Source organism: Chiloscyllium plagiosum, unplaced genomic scaffold, assembly GCF_037043375.1.
Source record: "Chiloscyllium plagiosum isolate Xiang-an unplaced genomic scaffold, Cpla_swu_hap1 HiC_scaffold_31, whole genome shotgun sequence".
Taxonomy (NCBI): domain Eukaryota; kingdom Metazoa; phylum Chordata; class Chondrichthyes; order Orectolobiformes; family Hemiscylliidae; genus Chiloscyllium; species Chiloscyllium plagiosum.
This window is the reverse complement of record NW_028270169.1, coordinates 63472642-63493767: the sequence shown is the minus strand read 5'-3', so window position 1 is coordinate 63493767 and position 21126 is coordinate 63472642. Positions and strand designations below refer to the sequence as shown.

Below are 21126 nucleotides of genomic sequence, written 5' to 3'. Positions count from 1 at the left end.
TGTGTTTAGGGGGTTCACAGGTCAATGAGTTTGGGGGTTCGCAGGTCAAGGATGTGAGGGGGTTCGCAGGTCAGTGTGTTTAGTCGGTTCGAAGGTCAGTATGTTTAGGGGGTTCGCAGGTCAATGTGTTTGGGGGATACGCAGGTCAGTGTGTTTAGGGGGTACGCAGGTCAGTGTGTTTAGGGGTACGCAGGTCAGTGGTTTTAGGGGGTACGCAGGTCAATGTGTTCAGGGGGTAGGCTGGTCAATGCGTTTGGGGGTTCGCAGGTCAATGTGTTTAGGGGGTCCGCAGGTCAATGAGTTTGGGGGGTACGCAGGTCAGTGTGTTTAGGGGTACATAGGTCCGTGTGTTCAGGGGGTTCACAGATCAGTGTGCTCAGGCAGTACGCAGGTCAGTGTGTTTAGGGGTTCCACAGGTCAATGAGTTTGGGGGTTCGCAGGTCAATGAGGTTAGGGGGTTTGCAGGTCAGTGTGTTTAGGGGGTTCGAAGGTCAGTATGTTTAGGGGGTTCGCAGGTCAATGTGTTTGGGGGGTACGCAGGTCAGTGTGTTTAGGGGGTACGCAGGTCAGTGTGTTTAGGGGTACGCAGGTCAGTGTGTTGAGGGGTTCGCAGGTCAGTGTGTTCAGGGGGTACGCAGGTCAGTGTGTTCAGGGGGTACGCAGGTCAGTGTTTCTAGTGGGTACGCAGGTCAATGTGTTCAGGGGGTAGGCTGGTCAATGTGTTTGGGGGTTCGCAGGTCAGAGTGTTTAGGGGGTACACAGGTCAATGTGTTTGGGGGTTCACAGGTGAGTGTGTGTAGGGGGTACGCAGGTCAATCTGTTCAGGGTATTGGCTGGTCAGTGTGTTTGGGAGTTCGCAGGTCAGTGTGTTTAGGGGGTACGCAGGTCAATGTGTTTTGGGGTACGCAGGTCGGTGTGTTTGGGGGTTCGCAGGTCAGTGTGTTCAGGGGTTTCGCAGGTCAATGAGTTTAGGGGGTAGGCTGGTCAATGTGTTTGGGGGTTCTCAGGTCAGTGTGTTTAGGGGGTTTGCAGGTCAGTGTGTTCAGGTGGTACGGAGGTCAATCTGTTCAGGGGGTAGGCTGGTCAATGTGTTTGGGGGTTCGCAGGTCAGTGTGTTCACGGGGTTCACAGGTCAATGAGTTTAGCGGGTAGGCTGGTCAATGTGTTTAGGGGTACGCAGGTCAGTGTGTTCAGGTGGTTTGCAGGTCAGTGTGTCTAGGGGTACACAGGTCAATGTGTTCAGGGAGTAAGTTGGTCAATGTGTTGGGGGTTCGCAGGTCAGTTTGTTTAGGGGTTACGCAGATCAGTGTGTTTAGGGGGCACGCAGGTCAAGGAGTTTAGAGGGTTCGCAGGTCAGTGTGTTTAGGGGATTCTCAGGTCAGTGTGTTCTGGGTGTACGCCGGTCAGTGTATTTAGGGGTTCACAGGTCAGTGAGTTCGGGGGTTCGCAGGTCAGTGTGTTTGGGGGGTACGCCGGTCAGTGTGTTTGGGGGGTACGCAGGTCAGTGTGTTCAGGTGTTCACAGGTCAGTGTGTTCGGGGGTACGGAGATCAGTGTATTTAGGGGTTCACAGATCAGTGAGTTCGGGGGTTCGCAGGTCAGTGTGTTCAGGGGGTACACAGATCAGTGTTTTTAGGGGGAACGCAGGTCAGTGTGTTTAGGGGGTACACAGGTCAATGTGTTCGGGGGTAGGCTGGTCAATGTGTTTGGGGGTTCGCAGGTCAGTGTGTTTACGGGGTTGGCAGGTCAATGAGTTTAAGTGGTACGCAGATCAGTATGTTTAGGGGGTACGCAGGTCAATCTATTCAGGGTGTTGGTTGGTCAATGTGTTTGGGGGTTTGCAGGTCAGTGTGTTTAGGGGGTACGTAGGTCAATGTGTTTGAGTGTTCACAGGTCAGTGTGTTTAGGGGGTTCACAGGTCTGCGAACCCCCAACACATTGACCAGCCTACCCCCTGAACACATTGACCTGCGTACACCCAAAACACACTAACCTGCGTACTCCCTGAACATACTGACCTGTGAACTCCGAAACTCACTGACTTGCATACCCCCTAAACACACTGACTTGTGTACCCCCTAAACACACTGACCTGCGAAACCCCCAAACACATTGACTTGCGAACCCCCTAAACACACTGACCTGGGTACCCCTAAACACACTGACCTGCGTACCCCATAAACACACTGACCTGCGTACCCCCTGAACACACTGATCTGCGAACCCCCTGAACACACTGACCTACGTACCCCTAAACACACTGACCTGCGTACCCCCTAAACACACTTTTCTGCAAACCCCCTAGCCTCATTGACCTGCGAACCCTCTAAACCCATAGACCTGGAACCCCTTAAACACACTGAGCTGCGAACCCCCAAACACACTGACCAACCAACACCCTGAACAGATTGACCTGCGAACCAGTGTTTTTAGGAGGTTCGCAGGTCAGTGTGTTTAGGGGGTTCCCAGGTCAATGAGTTTAGGGGGTTCGCAGGTCAATGAGTTTAGGGAGTACGCAGGTCAATGTGTTTAGGTGGTACGCAGATCAGTATGTTTAGGGGGTACGCAGGTCAATCTGTTCAGGGTGTTTAGGGGTACGCAGGTCAGTGTGTTCGGGTGGTTCGCAGATCAGTGTGTTCAGGGGGTACGCAGGTCAGTGTGTTTAGCGGTACGCAGGTCAGTGTGTTTAGGTGTACGCAGGTCAATGTGTACAGGGGGTAGTCTGGTCAATGTGTTTGGGGGTTCGCAGGTCAGTGTGTTTAGGGGGTTCGCAGGTCAATGTGTACAGGGGGTAGGCTGGTCAATGTGTTTGGGGGTTCGCAGGTCAGTGTGTTTAGGGGGTTCGCAGGTCAGTGTGATTGGGGGTATGAGGATCAGTGTGTTTAGGGGATATGCAGGTCAGTGTGTTTAGAGGGTATGCAAATCAGTGTGTTTATTGGGTAAGCAAGTCACTGTGTTTTGGCCTATACACATCAGTGTGTTTAGGGGGTATGCAGGTCAATGTGTTTAGGGGGTACACAGGTCAGTGTGTTTAGGGGGTACGCAGGTCAGTGTGTTTAGGGGTTCACAGGTCAGTGTGTACGGAGGTACGCAGGTCAGTGTGTTTAGGGGTTCGCAGGTCAGTGAGTTCGGGGGTTCGCAGGTCAGTATGTTCAGGGGGTACCCAGGTCAGTGTTTTTAAAGGGAACGCAGGTCAGTGTGTTTAGGGAGTACACAGGTCAATGTGTTCAGGGGGTAGACTGGTCAATGTGATGGGGGGTTCGCAGGTCAGTGTGTTTAGGGGGTTCGCAGGTAAATGAGTTTAGGGGGTTCGCCGGTCAATGAGTTTAGGGAGTACGCAGGTCAATGTGTTTAGTTGGTATGCAGATCAGTATGTTTAAGGGTACGCAGGTCAATCTGTTCAGGGTGTTGGTTGGTCAGTGTGTTTGGGGGTTCACAGGTCATTGTGTTTAGGGGGTACGCAGGTCAATGTGTTTGGGGGGTACGCAGGTCAATGTGTTTAAGGGGTACGCAGGTCAGTGTGTTTAGGGGTTCGCAGGTCAATGGGTTCAGGGGTTCGCAGGTCAGTATGTTCAGGGGGTACGCAGGTCAGTGTTTTTAGGGGGTGCACAGGTCATTGTGTTTAGGGGGTACGCAGGTCAATGTGTTTGGGGGGTACGCAGGTCAGTGTGTTTAGGGGGTTCGCAGGTCTTTGAGTTTAGGGGTACGCCGGTCAGTGTGTTTAGGGTGTTCGCAGATCAGTGGGTTAAGAGGTACACCGGTCAGTGTGTTTAGGGGGTTCGCAGGTCAATGAGTTTAGGGGGTTCGCAGGTCAGTGTGTTTAGGGGGTTCGCAGGTCAGTGTGTATAGGGGGTTCGCAGGTCAGTGTGTTTAGGGGGTTCACAGGTCAGTGTGTTTAGGGGTACGCCGGTCAGTGTGTTTAAGGGTTTCGCAGATCAGTGGGTTAAGAGGTACACCGGTCAGTGTGTTTAGGGGGTTCGCTGGTCAATGAGTTTAGGGGGTTCGCAGATTAATGAGTTTGGGGGTTCACAGGTCAGTGTGTTTGGAGGGGTTGCAGGTCACTGTTTTGGGCTATGCAGGTGAGTGTGTTTAGGGGCTACGCAAGTCAGTGTGTTCAGGGGGTACGCAGGTCAATGTGTTTAGGGGGTACGCAGGTCAGTGTGTTTAGGGGTACGCAGGTCAATGAGTTCAGGGGTTCGCAGGTCAGTATGTTCAGGGGGTACGCAGGTCAGTGTTTTTAGGGTGTACACAGGTCAGTGTGTTTAGGGGTACGCAGGTCAATGTGTTCAGGGGGTAGGCTGGTCAATGTATTTGGGGGTTCGCAGGTCAGTGTGAATGGGGGTATGAGGATCAGTGAGTTTAGGGGATATGCAGGTCAGTGTGTTTAGAGGGTATGCAGATCAGTGTGTTTAGTGGGTAAGCAAGTCACTGTGTTTTGGCCTATACACATCAGTGTGTTTAGGGGTATGCAGGTCAATGTGTTTAGGGGGAAAAAAGGTCAATGTGTTTGGGGGGTACGCAGGTCAATTTGTTTGGGCGTTCGCAGGTCAGTCTGTTTAGGGGGCATACAGGTCAGTGTGTTTGGGGGGTACGCAGGTCAGTGTGTTTAGGGGTACGCAGGTCAGTGTGTTCAGGGGTTCACAGGTCAGTGTGTTCGGAGGTATGCAGGTCAGTGTGTTTAGGGGTTCGCAGGTCAGTGAGTTTGGGGGTTCGCAGGTCAGTATGTTCAGGGGGTACCCAGGTCAGTGTTTTTAAAGGGAACGCAGGTCAATGAGTTTAGGGAGTACGCAGGTCAATGTGTTTAGTTGGTACGCAGATCAGTATGTTTAAGGGTACGCAGGTCAATCTGTTCAGGGTGTTGGTTGGTCAGTGTGTTTGGGGGTATGCAGGTCAGTGTGGTTAGGGTGTTCACAGGTCTATGAGTTTAGAGGGTTCGCAGGTCAATGAGGCTAAGGGGTTTGCAGAAAAGTGTGTTTAGGGGGTACGCAGGTCAGTGTGTTTAGGGGAACGTAGGTCAGTGTGTTCAGGGGGTTCGCAGATCAGTGTGTTTAGGGGTACGCACATCAGTATGTTTAGGGGGTTCGCAGGTCAATGAGGTTAGGGAGTACGCAGGTCAATGTGTTTAGGAGGTACGCAGATCAGTATGTTTAGGGGGTTCACAGGTCAATCTGTTCAGGGTGTTGGTTGGTCAGAGTGTTTGGGGGTTCGCAGTTCAGTGTGTTTTGGGGGTACGCAGGTCAATGTGTTTGGGGGTACGCAGGTCAGTGTGTTTACGGGGTACGCAGGTCAATGTGTTTGGGGGTTCACAGGTCAGTGTGTTTAGGGGGTTCACAGGTCTATGAGTTTAGAGGGTTCGCAGGTCAATGAGGCTAGGGGGTTTGCAGAAAAGTGTGTTTAGGGGGTACGCAGGTCAATGTGTTTAGGGCTACGTAGGTCAGTGTGTTCAGGGAGTTCGCAGATCAGTGTGTTCAGGGGGTACGCAGGTCAGTGTGTTTATGGGGTTCGCAGGTCAATGCGTTTGGGGGGTTCGCAGGTCAGTGTGTTTAGGGGGTACACAGGTCAGTGTGTTTAGGGGTACGCAGGTCAGTGTGTTCAGGGGGTTCGCAGATCAGTGTGTTCAGGGGGTAGGCTGGTCAATGTGTTTGCGGTTTCGCAGCTCAGTGTTTTTAGGGGGTTCGCAGGTCAGTATGTTTGGGGGTTCGCAGGTCAGTGTGTTTAGGGGGTACACAGGTCAGTGTGTTTAGGGGGTTCGCAGGTCAGTATGTTCAGGGGGTTCGCAGGTCAGTGTTTTTAGGGTGTACACAGTTCAGTGTGTTTAGGGGTACGCAGGTCAATGTGTTCAGGGGGTAGGCAGGTCAATGTTTTTGGGGGTTCGCAGGTCAGTGTGTTTAGGGGGTTCACAGGTCAGTGTGTTTAGGGGGTTCACAGGTCAGTGTGTTTAGGGGTACGCCGGTCAGTGTGTTTAGGGGGTTTGCAGATCAGTGTGGCTAGGGGGTTCGCAGGTCAATGAGTTTAGGGGGTTCGCAGGTTAATGGGTTTGGGGGGTTCACAGGTCAGTGTGTTTGGAGGGTTTGCAGGTCACTGTTTTGGGCTATGCAGGTGAGTGTGTTTAGGGGCTACGAAAGTCAGTGTGTTCAGGGGGTATGCAGGTCAGTGTGTTCATCGGTATGCAGGTCAGTGAGTTTAGAAGGTATACAGATCAGTGTGGTTAGCGGGTACGCAAGTCAATGTGATTAGCGGGTATGAGGATCAGTGTGTTTAGGGGATATGCAGGTCAGTGTGTTTAGAGTGTATGCAGATCAGTGTGTTTAGTAGGTACGCAAGTCACTGTGTTTTGGCCTATACACATCAGTGTGTTTAGGGGGTACGCAGGTCAATGTGTTTGGTGGTTCGCAGGTCAGTGTGTTTAGGGGGTATGCAGGTCAATGTGTTTAGAGGGTACGCAGGTCAGTGTGTTTAGGGGGTACGCAGGTCAGTGTGTTTAGGGGGTACGCAGGTCAATGTGTTTAGGGGATACGCAGGTCAATGTGTTTAGGGGGTATGCAGGTCAGTGTGTATAGGGGGTTCGCAGGTCAGTATGTTTTGGGGTTACGCAGGTCAGTATGTTTTAGGGTTACGCAGGTCAGTGTGTTTAGGGGTACACAGGTCAGTGTTTTTAGGGGTACGCAGGTCAGTGTGTTCAGGGGGTACGCAGGTCAGTGTGTTTAGGAGTACGCAGGTCAGTGTGTTTAGGGGTACGTAGGTCAGTGTGTTCAGGGAGTTCGCAGATCAGTGTGTTCAGGGGGTACGCAGGTCAGTGTGTTTAGGGGGTTCGCAGGACAATGTGTTTGGGGGGGTCGCAGGTCAGTGTGTTTAGGGGGATCGCAGGACAATGTGTTTGGGGGGGTCGCAGGTCAGTGTGTTTAGGGGGTACGCAGGTCAGTGTGTTTAGGGGGTACGCAGGTCAATGTGTTTAGGGGATACGCAGGTCAATGTGTTTAGGGGGTACGCAGGTCAGTGTGTTTAGGGGGTTCGCAGGTCAATGTGTTTAGGGGATACGCAGGTCAATGTGTTTAGGGGATTCGCAGGTCAGTGTGTTTAGGGGGTTTGATGGTCAGTATGTTTTGGAGTTACGCAGGTCAGTATGTTTTGGGTTACGCAGGTCAGTGTGTTTAGGGGGTACACAAGTCAGTGTGTTTAGGGGTATGTAGGTCTGTGTGTTCAGCGGGTACGCAGATCAGTGTGTTCAGGGGGTACGCAGGTCAGTGTGTTTAGGGGGTTCGCAGGTCAATGTGTTTGGGGGGTTCGCAGGTCAGTGTGTATAGGGGGTACACAGGTCAGTGTGTTTAGGGGTACGCAGGTCAGTGTGTTTCGGGGGTAGGCTGGTCAATGTGTTTGGGGGTTTGCAGCTCAGTGTTTTTAGGGGGTTCGCAGGTCAGTATGTTTGGGGGTTCGCAGGTCAGTGTGTTCAGGGGGTACACAGGTCAGTGTGTTTAGGGGGTACGCAGGTCAGTGTGTTTAGGGGGTATGCAGGTCAGTGTGTTTAGGGGTACGCAGGTCAGTGAGTTTAGAAGGTACACAGATCAGTGTGTTTAGTGGGTACGCAAGTCAGTGTAATTAGCGGGTATGAGGATCAGTGTATTTCGGGGATATGCAGGTCAGTGTGTTTAGAGGGTATGCAGATCAGTGTGTTTAGTGGGTACGCAAGTCACTGTGTTTTGGCCTATACACATCAGTGTGTTTAGGGGATACGCAGGTCAATGTGTTTGGGGGGTACGCAGGTCGATGTGTTTGGGGGTTCGCAGGTCAGTGTGTTCAGGGGGTACACAGGTCAGTGTGTTTAGGGGGTACGCAGATCAGTATGTTTAGGGGTACGCAGGTCAGTGTGTTTTTTAGGGGCTTCGCAGGTCAATGAGTTTAGGGGGTTCACAGGTCAGTGTGTTTGGAGGGGTTGCAGGTCACTGTTTTGGGCTATGCAGGGAGTGTGTTTAGGGGCTACGCAAGTCAGTGTGTTCAGGGGATATGCAGGTCAGTGTGTTTAGAAGGTACACAGATCAGTGTGTTTAGCGGGTACGCAAGTCACTGTGTTTTGGCCTATACACATCAGTGTGTTTAGGGGATACGCAGGTCAATGTGTTTGGGGGGTACGCAGGTCGAATTGTTTGGGGGTTCGCAGGTCAGTGTGTTTAGGGGGTATGCAGGTCAGTGTGTTTAGGGGGTAAGCAGGTCAGTGTGTTTAGGGGGTACGCAGGTCAATGTGTTTAGGGGGTACGCAGGTCAATGTGTTTGGGGATTCGCAGGTCAGTGTGTTTAGGGGGTTCGCAGGTCAGTATGTTTTGGAGTTATGCAGGTTATTATGTTTTGGGGTTACGCAGGGCAGTGTGTTTAGGGGGTTCGCAGGTCAATATGTTTGGGGGGTACGCAGGTCAGTGTGTTCAGGGGTTCGCAGGTCAGTATGTTCAGGGGGTACGCAGGTCAGTGTTTTTAAGGGGAACGCAGGTCAGTGTGTTTAGGGGGTACGCAGGTCAATGTGTTTGGGGGTTCACAGGTCAGTGTGTTTAGGGGGTTCCAGGTCTATGAGTTTAGAGGGTTCGCAGGTCAATGAGGCTAGGGGGTTTGCAGAAAAGTGTGTTTAGGGGGTATGCAGGTCAGTGTGTTTCGGGGTACGTAGGTCAGTGTGTTCAGGGAGTTCAAGGGGTATGCAGGTCAGTGTGTTTAGGGGGTACCCAGGTCAGTATGTTTAGGGGGTACGCAGGTTAGTGTGTTTAGGGTGTACGCAGATCAATGTGTTCGGGGGTAGGCTGGTCAATGTGTTTGGGAGTTTGCAGGTCAGTGTGTTTAGGGGGTACGCAGGTCAGTGTGTTTAGGGGTACCCAGGTCAGTATGTTTAGGGGGTACGCAGGTTAGTGTGTTTAGGGTGTACGCAGGTCAATGTGTTCAGGGGGTAGGCTGGTCAATGTGTTTGGGAGTTCACAGGTCAGTGTGTTTTGGGTGTTCGCAGGTCAGTGTGGTCAGGGGGTACACAGGTCAGTGTGTTTAGGGGGAATGCAGGTCAGTGTATTTAGGGGTACGCAGGTCAGTGTGTTTGGGTGGTTTGCAGATCAGTGTGTTCAGGGGGTACGCAGGTCAGTGTGTTTAGGGGTATGCATGTCAGTGTGTTTAGGGGTACGCAGATCAGTGAGTTCGGTGATTCGCAGATCAGTATGTTCAGGGGGCATGCAGGTCAGTGTTTTTAGGGTGTACACAGGTCAGTATGTTTAGGGGTTATGCAGTTCAATGTGTTCAGGGGGTAGGCTGGTCAATGTGCTTGGGGGTTCGCAGGTCAGTGTGTTTAGGGGGTTCGCAGGTCAGTATGTTTTGGAGTTATGCAGGTTATTATGTTTTGGGGTTACGCAGGGCAGTGTGTTTAGGGGGTTCGCAGGTCAATGTGTTTGGGGGGTACGCAGGTCAGTGTGTTCGGGGGTTCGCAGGTCAGTATGTTCAGGGGGTACGCAGGTCAGTGTTTTTAAGGGGAACGCAGGTCAGTGTGTTTAGGGGGTACGCAGGTCAATGTGTTTGGGGGTTCACAGGTCAGTGTGTTTAGGGGGTTCCAGGTCTATGAGTTTAGAGGGTTCGCAGGTCAATGAGGCTAGGGGGTTCACAGGTCAATGTGTTTGGGGGGTACGCAGGTCAGCGTGTTTGGGGTTTCGCAGGTCAGTGTGTTTAGAGGGTTCGCAGGTCAGTGTGTTTAGGGGAAGTTGCAGGTCACTGTTTTGGGCTATGCAGGTGAGTGTGTTTAGGGGCTATGCAAGTCAGTGTGTTCAGGGGGTTCGCAGGTCAGTATGTTCAGGGGATATGCTGATCAATGTGTTTGGGGGTTTGCAGGTCTGTGTGTTTAGGGGGTTCGCAGGTCAGTGTGTTTAGGGGGTACGCAGGTCAATATGTTTAGGTGATTCACAGGTCAGTGTGTTTAGGGGGTTCGCAGGTCAGTGTGTTTGCGGGGGTTGCAGGTCAGTGTGTTTTGGGCTATGCAGGTCAGTGTATTTGGGGGCTACGCAAGTCAGTGTGTTCAGGGGGTACACAGATCAGTGTTTTCCGGGGGTATGCAGATCAGCGTGTTAAGGGGGTAGGCAGGTCAGTGTGTTTAGGGGGTACGCAGGTCAGTATGTTTTAGGGGGTATGTAGGTCAGTGTGTTTCGGGTGTATGCGGGTCACTGTGCTTAGGAGATACATGGGTCAGTGTGTTTTGGGTTATGCAGGTCATTGTGTTTAGGGGATGGGCAGGTCAGTGTGTTTAGAGGGTATGCAGGCCAGTATGTTTAGGGGTATGTAGGTCAGTGTGTTTAGGAGGTATGCAGGTCAGTGTGTTTCGGGTGTATGCAGGGCAGTGTGTTTAGGGGGTAGACAGGTCAGTGTGTTTAGGAAGTCGGCAAGTCCGTGTGTTTAGGGGTATGCAGGTCAGTGTGTTCAGGGGGTACACAGGTCAGTGTGTTTAGGGGGTACACAGGCCAGTATGTTTAGGGGGTATGCAGGTCAGTGTGTTCAGGGGGTACGCAGGTCAGTGTGTTCAGGTGGTACACAGGTCAGTATGTTCAGGGGATATGCAGGTCAGTATCTTTAGGGGGTAGGCAGGTCAGTGTGTTTAGGAAGTCGGCAAGTCAGTGTGTTTAGGGGTAGGCAGGTCAGTGTGTTTAGGAAGTCGGCAAGTCAGTGTGTTTAGGGGTATGCAGGTCAGTGTGTTTAGGGGATTCACAGGTCAGTATATTTAGGGGGTACACAGGCCAGTATGTTTAGGGGGTATGCAGGTCAGTGTGTTCAGGGGGTAAGCAGGTCAGTGTGTTCAGGTGGTACACAGGTCAGTGTGTTCAGGTGATATGCAGGTCAGTGTGTTTTGGGGTTATACAGGTTAGTGTGTTTCTGGTTTACAGGTCAGTGTTTTTAGAGGTATACAGGTCAGTGTGTTTAGGGGGTATGCAGGTCAGTGTGTTTAGGGGTACGCGGGTCAGTATGTTTAGGTGGTACGCAGGTCAGTGTATTTGGGGGGTTCGCAGGTGAGTGTGTTTAGGGGGTTCGCAGGTCAATGAGGCTAGGGGATTCGCAGGTCAGTGTGTTTAGGGGGTTCGCAGGTCAGTATGTTTTGGGGTTACGCAGGTCAGTGTGTTCAGGGTGTACGCAGGTCAGTGTGTTTAGGGGGTTCGCAGGTCAATGTGTTTGGGGTGTACATAGGTCAGTGTGTTTGGGGTTTCGCAGGTCAGTGTGTTTAGGGGGTTCGCAGGTCAATGTGTTTGGGGGTACGCAGGTCAGTGTGTTTAGAGGGTTCGCAGGTCAGTATGTTTAGGGGGGTTGCAGGTCACTGTGTTTTGGGCTATGCAGGTGAGTGTGTTTAGGGGCTACGCAAGTCAGTGTGTTCAGGGGGTTCGCAGGTCAGTGTGTTTAGGGGTACGCCGGTCAGTGTGTTTAGGGGGTTCGAAGGTCAATGAGTTTAAGGGGTTCGCAGGTCAGTGTGTTTAGGTGATTCACAGGTCAGTGTGTTTAGGGGGTTCGCAGGTCAGTGTGTTTGCGGGGGTTGCAGGTCAGTGTGTTTTGGGCTATGCAGGTCAGTGTATTTAGGGGCTATGCATGTCAGTGTGTTCAGGGGGTACGCAGGTCAGTGAGTTTAGAGGGTACACAGATCAGTGTGTTCAGGGGGTATGCAGATCAGCGTGTTAAGGGGGTAGGCAGGTCAGTGTGTTTAGGGGGTATGCAGGCCAGTATGTTTAGGGGGTATGTAGGTCAGTGTGTTTCGGAGGTATGCAGGTCAGTGTGTTTAGGAGATACATGGGTCAGTGTGTTTTGGGTTATGCAGGTCATTGTGTTTAGGGGTTATGTAGGTCAGTGTGTTTAGGGGGTAGGCAGGTCAGTATGTTTAGGGGGTATTTAGGCCAGTATATTTAGGGGGTATGTAGGTCAGTGTGTTTAGGAGGTATGCAGGTCAGTGTGTTTCGGGTGTATGCAGGTCAGTGTGTTTATGGTGTACTCAGTTCAGTGTGTTTTGGGGGTTCGCAGGTCAGTGTGTTTAGGAGGTCGGCAAGTCAGTGTGTTTAGGGGTATGCAGGTCAGTGTGTTTAGGGGATTCACAGGTCAGTATGTTTAGGGTACGCAGGTCAGTGTGTTCAGGTGGTACACAGGTCAGTGTGTTCAGGTGGTACACAGGTCAGTGTGTTCAGGGGATATGCAGGTCAGTGTGTTTTGGGGTTATACAGGTTAGTGTGTTTCGGGTTTACAGGTCAGTGTTTTTAAGGGTATACAGGTCAGTGTGTTTAGGGGGTATGCAGGTCAGTGTGTTTAGGGGGTTCGCAGGCCAGTATGTTTAGGGGGTATGCAGGTCAGTGTGTTCAGGTGGTTCGCAGGTCAGTGTGTTCAGGGGGTATGTAGATCAATGTGTTTAGGAGGTACACAGATCAATATGTTTGGGGGGTACACAGGTCAGTGTGTTTAGAGGGCATGCAGGTCAGTGTGTTTAGGGTGTACGCAGGTCAGTGTGTTTAGGGGGTTTGCAGGTCAGTATGTTTAGGGGGTTCGTAGGTCAATGTGTTTGGTACGCAGGTCAGTGTGTTCAGGGGGTACGCAGGTCAGTGTGTTTAGGGGGTACGCAGGTCAATGTGTTTGGGGGTTCGCAGGTCAGTGTGTTCAGGGGGTACGCAGGTCAGTGCATTTTGGGGGTATGCAGGTCAATGTGTTTGGGGGTTTGCAGGTCAGTGTGTTCATGGGGTTCGCAGGTCAGTATGTTCAGGGGGTACGCAGGTCAGTGTGTTTAGAGGGTTCGCAGGTCAATGAGTTTAGTGGGTTCGCAGGTCAATGTGTTTAGGGGATTCACAGGTCAGTATGTTTAGGGGGTTCACAGGTCGGTGTGTTTTGGGGTTATGCAGGTTAATGTGTTTAGGCTTTACAGGTCAGTGTTTTTAGGGGTATACAGGTCAATGTGTTTAGGGGGTATGCATGTCAGTGTGTTTAGGGGTATGCGGGTCAGTATGTTTAGGTGGTACGCAGGTCAGTGTGTTTAGGGGGTTAGCAGACCAGTATGTTTAGTGGGTATGCAGGTCAGTGTGTTCAGGGGTTATGCAGTTCAATGTGTTTAGAAGGTACGCAGGTCAGTGTGTTTAGAGGGTTCGCAGGTCAGTATGTTTAGGAGGGGTTGCAGGTCACTGTGTTTTGGGCTATGCAGGTGAGTGTGTTTAGGGGCTATGCAAGTCAGTGTGTTCAGGGGGTTCGCGGGTCAGTATGTTCAGGGGGTATGCTGGTTAATATGTTTGGGGGTTCGCAGGTCTGTGTGTTTAGGGGGTTCGCAGGTCAGTGTGTTTAGGGGGTACGCAGGTCAATATGTTTAGGTGATTCACAGGTCAGTGTGTTTAGGGGGTTCACAGGTCAGTGTGTTTGCGGGGGTTGCAGGTCAATGTGTTTTGAGCTATGCAGGTCAGTGTGTTTAGGGGCTACGCAAGTCAGTGTGTTCAGGGGGTATGCAGGTCAGTGTGTTCAGGGGGTACGCAGGTCAGTGAGTTTAGAGGGTACACAGATCAGTGTGTTCAGGGGGTATGCAGATCAGCGTGTAAAGGGGGTAGGCAGGTCAGTGTGTTTAGGGGGTATGCAGGCCAGTATGTTTAGGGGGTATGTAGGTCAGTGTGTTTAGGGTGTATGCAAGTCAGTGTGTTTCGGGTGTATGCGGGTCACTGTGTTTAGGAGATACATGGGTCAGTGTGTTTTGGGTTATGCAGGTCATTGTGTTTAGGGGTTATGCAGGTCAGTGTGTTTAGGGGATGGGCAGGTCAGTGTGTTTAGGGGGAATGCAGGCCAGTATGTTTAGGGGGTATGTAGGTCAGTGTGTTTCGGGTGTATGCAGGTCAGTGTGTTTAGCTGGTAGGCGGGTCAGTGTGTTTAGGGGGTATGCAGGCCAGTATGTTTAGGGTGTATGTAGGTCAGTGTGTTTAGGAAGTCGGCAAGTCAGTGTGTTTAGGGGTATGCAGGTCAGTGTGTTTAGGGGTATGCAGGTCAGTGTGTTTAGGGGATTCACAGGTCAGTATGTTTAGGGGGTACACAGGCCAGTATGTTTAGGGGGTATGCAGGTCAGTGTGTTCAGGGGGTATGTAGGTCAATGTGTTTAGGAGGTACACAGATCAATGTGTTTGGGGGGTACACAGGTCAATGTGTTTGGGGGTACGCAGGTCAGTGTGTTTAGGGGGTACGCAGGTCAGTGTGTTTAGGGGGTATGCAGGTCAGTATGTTTAGGGGGGGTTGCAGGTCACTGTGTTCATGGGGTTCGCAGGTCAGTATGTTCAGGGGGTACGCAGGTCAGTGTGTTCAGGTGGTACACAGGTCAGTGTGTTCAGGGGATATGCAGGTCAGTGTGTTCAGGGGGTATGTAGGTCAATGTGTTTAGGAGGTACACAGATCAATGTGTTTGGGGGGTACGCAGGTCAGTGTGTTTAGATGGCATGCAGGTCAGTGTGTTTAGGGTGTACGCAGGTCAATGAGTTTAGGGGGTTCACAGGTCAGTGTGTTTAGGGGGATCGCAGGTCAGTGTGTTTAGGGGGTTTGCAGGTCAGTATGTTTAGGGGGTTCGTAGGTCAATGTGTTTGGTACGCAGGTCAGTGTGTTCAGGGGGTACGCAGGTCAGTGTGTTTAGGGGGTACGCAGGTCAATGTGTTTGGGGGTTCGCAGGTCAGTGTGTTCAGGGGGTACGCAGGTCAGTGCATTTTGGGGGTATGCAGGTCAATGTGTTTGGGGGTTTGCAGGTCAGTGTGTTCATGGGGTTCGCAGGTCAGTATGTTCAGGGGGTACCCAGGTCAGTGTGTTTAGAGGGTTCGCAGGTCAATGAGTTTAGGGGGTTCGCAGGTCAATGTGTTTAGGGGATTCACAGGTCAGTATGTTTAGGGGGTTCACAGGTCAGTATGTTTTGGGGTTATGCAGTTTAGTGTGTTTAGGCTTTACAGGTCAGTGTTTTTAGGGGTATACACGTCAGTGTGTTTAGGGGGTATGCAGGTCAGTGTGTTTAGGGGGTAGGCAGGTCAGTGTGTTTAGGGGGGTATGCAGGTCAGTGTGTTTAGGGGTACGCGGGACAGTATGTTTAGGTGATACGCAGGTCAGTATGTTTAAGGGGTTCGCAGGCCAATATGTTTCGGGGGTATGCAGGTCAGTGTGTTCAGGGGGTACGCAGGTCAGTGTGTTCAGGGGGTATGCAGTTCAATCTGTTTAGAAGGTACGCAGGTCAATGTGTTTGGGGGGTACGCAGATCAGTATGTTTAGGTGGTACGCAGGTCAGAGTGTTTGGGGGTACGCAGGTCAGTATGTTTAGGTGGTACTCCGGTCAGTGTGTTCAGGGGGTACGCAGGTCAGTGTGATTAGAGGGCACGCAGGTCAGTGTGTTTAGGGTGTACACAGGTCAATGAGTTTAGGGGGTTCACAGGTCAGTGTGTTTAGGGGGTTCGCAGGTCAGTGTGTTTAGGGGGTTTGCAGGTCAATGTGTTTGGGGGGTACGCAGGTCAGTGCGTCTGGGGTTTCACAGGTCAGTGTGTTTAGGGGGTTCGCAGGTCAATGTGTTTGGTACGCAGGTCAGTGTGTTTAGGGGGTACGCCGGTCAATGTGTTTGGGGGTTCGCAGGTCAATGTGTTTGGGGGTACGTAGGTCAGTGTGTTCAGGTGGTTCGCAGGTCAGTATGTTCAGGGTGTACGCAGGTCAGTGTGTTTAGGGGATATGCAGGTTAGCGTGTTTAGGGGGTACGTAGGTCAATGAGTTTGGGGGGTTCGCTGGTCAATGTGTTTAGGGGGTTCGCAGGTCAGTGTGTTTAGGGGGTACACAGGTCAGTGTGTTTAGGGGATTCACAGGTCAGTATGTTTAGGGGGTTCACAGGTCAGTGTGTTTTGGGGTTATACAGGTTAGTGTGTTTAGGGTTTACAGGTCAGTGTGTTTAGGGGGTATGCAGGTCAGTGTGTTTTGGTGGTACGCAGGCCAGTGTGTTCAGAGGGTATGCAGGTCAGTGTGTTTAGGGGGTTCGCAGGTCAATGTGTTCAGGGGGTTTGATGGTCAGTGTATTCAGTGGGTACGCAGGTCAGTGTGTTTAGGGGGTACACAGGTCAGTGTGTTCAGGTGGTACACAGGTCAGTGTGTTCAGGGGGTACGCAAGTCAGTGTGTTCAGGGGATATGCAGGTCATTGTGTTTTGGGAATATGGAGGTTAGTGTGTTTCGGGTTTACAGGTCAGTGTTTTTAGGGGTATGCAGGTCAGTGTGTTTAGGGGGTATGCAGGTCAGTGTGTTTTGGGAATATGGAGGTTAGTGTGTTTCGGGTTTACAGGTCAGTGTTTTTAGGGGTATGCAGGTCAGTGTGTTTAGGGGGTATGCAGGTCAGTGTGTTTTGGGAATATGGAGGTTAGTGTGTTTCGGGTTTACAGGTCAGTGTGTTTCAGGGATATACAGATGTGTGTTCAAGAGGTATGCAGGTCAGTGTGTTCAGGGGGTATGTAGGTCGGTGCATTTAGGGTGTATTCAGGTCGGTGCATTTGCAGTAGATAGGTCAGTTGTGGAGAATCTACAGCAGAGGGCAGTTATTTTGGGAGTCCCATTGTGTGGAGGGAAAGCTCTTGGAGGGGAATTGGACTCTCTTGAGGTTGTAGGGGCTCCCATAGTGTGTGGGGAGCCTCTAAAGGGGGCATTGGCTGCCAGCTGCTGTCACTATTAGTGATGAGATTTGGCAGGATTCTGGGTGAAGTGTTGCTGCCCATTCGCCCCGATGCTGTTGGGTATCAAGCAGTGTCAAAAAGTGTGGTGCTTAGAAAGCACAGTAGGTCAGGCAGCATGTGAGGAGCAGGAAAATCATTAGTTCTTCATCAGGAATTTGGAGGGGGGATCGGAGCTGAGAGATAAATGGGGGGTGAATGGTTGCTGGGGGGGAGGTAGTTGGGGTAATGATGGGTGGATGCCAGTGGGCATAATTGTGGCAGGTCAATGGGGAAGGTGGAGCAGATAGGTGGGAAGGAAGATAGACAGTTCAAGTGGGCAGTGCCGAGTTGGAGGGTTGCATCTGGGATGAGGCGGAGGGAGGAGAGATCTGGAAACTGGTGAAGTCGATGTTGATGCCATGTGCTTGTAAGGTCCTGAGGTGGGTGAGGAGGTATTTTTCCTCCAGTTGGTGTGTAGCATTGATTTGGTGGTGGAGGAGGCCAAGGATTTGCATGTTCTTGGGGGAGTTGGTGGTTGGCCACAGGACAGTGGGGTTGTTTGGTATGTGTGGACCAGAGATGTTCCCTGAAACATTCCACAGTGACACTGGGTGACCAGCAACGTCAAGGAAGACAGACAATCAGAATATAATGATTACAATTCAAAACAATGACATTTCACCCAGTTACTCATGTTAATTATCTTTTCTCTCCAATTCCAGCCGAGATGCCAGTTTTTCCCACTGGGACTGAACATTTATTGAGAGGCCTTCCTGGTTTCCCAGGGAAACCAGGCCCAGCTGGAACACCAGGTAATGGTTACTCTCACCTTTACAAATATTTCCAGGAGGTTTTCTTTGTTAAACAGCCGGGTGGTTGATGAATATGTGGGTCAGACAACTCAGGTTGATCACCCACAGTGGGAATACAGCAGCTCATTGAAAGCAAGTGATTTTAATATTCCAGAGGTGGTGAAATTGAAGGGAGGAGCTGTTCTGGGTTCACATCCTCACACCTCGTGTGTCTAGCCTCAGACATAACATCATCAAAGACTCAAGCTCTCATTAATCCAGGCTGTCCATAGAGTAGATTGGAGAGGAGTCATTCAAGACCCACCATAGCAACCAGCTTCAACATATCTGTTTGAATCTCAGAGCAGTAACCTCATGGTTTCCCCAGCTAGAGACAGTATATGGTTTTGAGAGATGGTGAGACTAGAGATGGGAATGCAAGATGGAAGAATAACCAGAGAATTAAGTTTTAGAACAATTTTTTTATTGCAAACTGAGGCATAAAAAAGGAGCTCCTTGCATTTATGTGGCAACTTTTCCTATCTTTAGGGCACTGAAGTATGATTTTACAGCCAATATTGCAACTCTTGAAGCACAGTCATTGTTTTACAGTAGGAATAACATCAGTTTATGCCCACCCAGCAAGAAACAGCAGTGTGGTAATGAGTAGATAATCTGGGGATTTTGTGTTGTTGGGTGAGGCATAAATATTGTTCAACATACAACAAGTATCTTCCCTGCTCTTCAACAAAGAGTGGGGAACATTTGGAGACTTCTCCTGAAAGCATCAGTAGACGTTTGGTCAGTTGTGAATTTAAACTTACTGTTAATAAATTTTTGTTTCCCCCCCCGCGCGGTATTAAGGTTCATGGCATTAGGTCACGTAATGATATAACTGGCACAAGAAGATAAATGACTCCCTGTATCAGTGTGCTTGAGGGAGATGGAAGTAATGTTGATGAGTGGGATTACAAAGTAAGATTGCTATTATGGAACTGAGCAATAGAACAGGAATGAGGGGCTGAATGATCTATTTCTGTTCCAATGTTCCTGGAAGGGACAGTGCTCCCAGTTCAAGATGAGCTTAATCAGAGGAAATGATGTTGAGTGTTCAGAAACAAGAGCTGCATTTGATACAACAATAGAGATTACACTTCAAACATATTTCCTTGCTGCAAAATTCTTGGCCTATCCTGATTTAGGAAAGGTGCTATGTGAATGGAAATGTTTCATTCATTCTTTATATTGTTATTGGGCAGAGGCTGTAATTCCTTCCCTACACTGACAGTATCTAGGCTTGGGCCGATGAAGGACAAATAGCATTAGCACCACACAAGTGTCAGACAATATCATCTCCAACAAGACACAATCTAATAATTGCCCCTTGATATTCAATGGTGTCACCATCACTAAATCTTCCCTTGTCAATGTGCTAAGAGTCACTGTTGACCAGAAACTCAACTAGACTCACCATATAAATACTGTGGCTACAAGATCAGGCCAGAGGCTAGGAATACTGTGGTGAGTAAACCACCTCCTGACTCCCCAGCACATTTTACCATTTTCAAGGCACAAGTCAGGAGTGTGATGGAACACTCCCCACTTGCCTGGATGGGTACAGCTCCAACAACACTCAAGAAGCTTGACACCATTCAGGACAAAGCAGCCCACTTGATTGGCACTATATCCACAATGCTCAGTAGCAGCAGTGTGTACTATCTACAAGATGCACTGCAGAAATCCACCAACGATACTTAGACAGCAGCTTTCAACGTCATAACCATTTTCACTTCGAAGGTCAAGAGCAGCAGGTACATGGGAACGTCAACACCTGCAAGTTCCGTTCCAAGACACTCACCATCCTGACTGAGGAACGTAGGAATAGGAATAGGCCATTCAGCCTCTTGAGCCTATTCCGGCATTCAATGAGATAATGACTGATACGTGGTCTCACTCCATCTTCTTTAATCCTTCAAACAAAAATTGATCTAGCTTAGATTTGAAATTAACGACTGATCCAGCATCCACTTGTGGACGAGATGAGAATTCCAAATATCTACCACTCTTTGTAACGGGAAATACTTCCTAACGTCTTTACCGAATGGTCTGGCCCTGATACTCAGATGATGCCCCAGACTAAAGGTTGGAAATATATCACTGTTCCTTCACTGTCCCTGGAATTCCCTCCCTAAGAGCATTGTTGTTTCACTTCGAGACTGGGAACTGCAGCAGTTCCAGAAGGCAGCTCACCACTACCTTCTCAAAAACAACTAGGGGCCGGCAATAAATGCTGGCCCAGCCAGAAATGCCCACATCCCATGAATAAATAAAACTTTCTCTCACCAACTCATAGGTTCTGAAAGACTTATTATTCTCATTATGATTAGATTGGGCTGAAATATCCATTTTAATATCTCGCCTTTTAATGCCTGAATGGAATTTTTAGCTGTGACTTTAAATCAGCCATATCCCTCAAAATTTTCCAAGCTCCAAAATTCCTTTAAGAGTTGCTATGGCAATGCTAACAGCAGGTTTGAGACTGACCCTGGGCATTCAGTCTTCCTCGATCTGCTACACATTAACCTTACAGTTCCCTGTCCTTACCTGGTGCACTGCCAACGTGTAAATTACACTAGTCCTGAATGAGTTCATTCCTGATGAAGGGCTAATACCCGAAACGTCAATGCTCCTGCTCCTCAGATGCTGTCTGACCAGCTGTGCTTTTCCAGCACCACACTCTCGCCTCTGATCTCCAGCATCTGCAGTCCTCACTTTCTTCTGGCCTGTAACTGGCCAAACATGGACTACAATTCCAGTTTCATTAGACACGGTGGAATGGTCATTAACTGCAAACTTCCATCAAGACAATATTCATTTATAAAGTAGCAACAGAAATGCTCAGCTGAACATAGGTATGAAAGGTGGGATTAACCATAAGTCAACAAAAAAAGCAAACTTAGTTCTGAGTGAGTAATGTGTAATTATAATTATTTTCTAATTGTTGTTCACTCTATTTCTCTAAATCAATGATGGAAATCTCTGTGTTTTGTTGTTGTTTGTTTATCTAGGACTTCCTGGACCTCCTGGAGCTTCCGGACCTAAAGTGAGTAATTTCCCAACAAATTGCTCATCCAACACATTAACTCTCATAGAAACAACGCTCCTGTCGCAGACACATTGCAGAGTAACATCCCATCAATTCACGGTTTCAAGTCTACCCTGTGATGGTTCGTTGAAAATTCTCCATTCAGTTAACAGTTGCTACACCCAGCTTGCTCCCTCAATTATCAGCTTTCCCTTACACTCCCCTCCCATGAGTAACGATGTGGAGCGCAGGTTGGACTGTCAACAGACAGATCTTCTCATGAACATGGCAAAATAGTTTGGATTGCTCAATTAATGAATCGCTGACAGGGACACATGGGCCAAATGGACACCTGTATGTTGTAAACACCTCTAACTCCCCTCCCTTGGTGCAGTCCCTACCACTAGATTTGCTCTCACATAGGGACAGCCACAGGTCAGCTGAGAAGGGTGGGGCATGTGGTTGACGATAGATGGAAGAATCACAGAACAGCTACACTGTAGAAGAAGACCACTCAGCCCATCATGCTTGCATCCATTCTAGGTGGCTAGAAGAATGCAGTCTTCCATTTCTTCCCAGACCCACAGCAGATAAGTACTGACTG

General features: G+C 49.9%; 1 protein-coding gene across 4 annotated transcripts in view; it reads left to right on the top strand.

Moving 5' to 3' along the window:
• The window catches only part of LOC122563844 (collagen alpha-1(XXVI) chain-like), a 325474-nt gene that overhangs the window by 284695 nt on the left and 19653 nt on the right, over positions 1 to 21126 (top strand). For all 4 annotated transcript variants that reach the window (XM_087977065.1, XM_087977067.1, XM_087977066.1 and 1 more), the window contains 2 exons: positions 17369 to 17458; positions 20506 to 20540. In XM_087977065.1, the coding sequence (XP_087833191.1) occupies positions 17369 to 17458; positions 20506 to 20540 (125 nt within the window). The remainder of the gene's footprint in view (positions 1 to 17368; positions 17459 to 20505; positions 20541 to 21126) is intronic.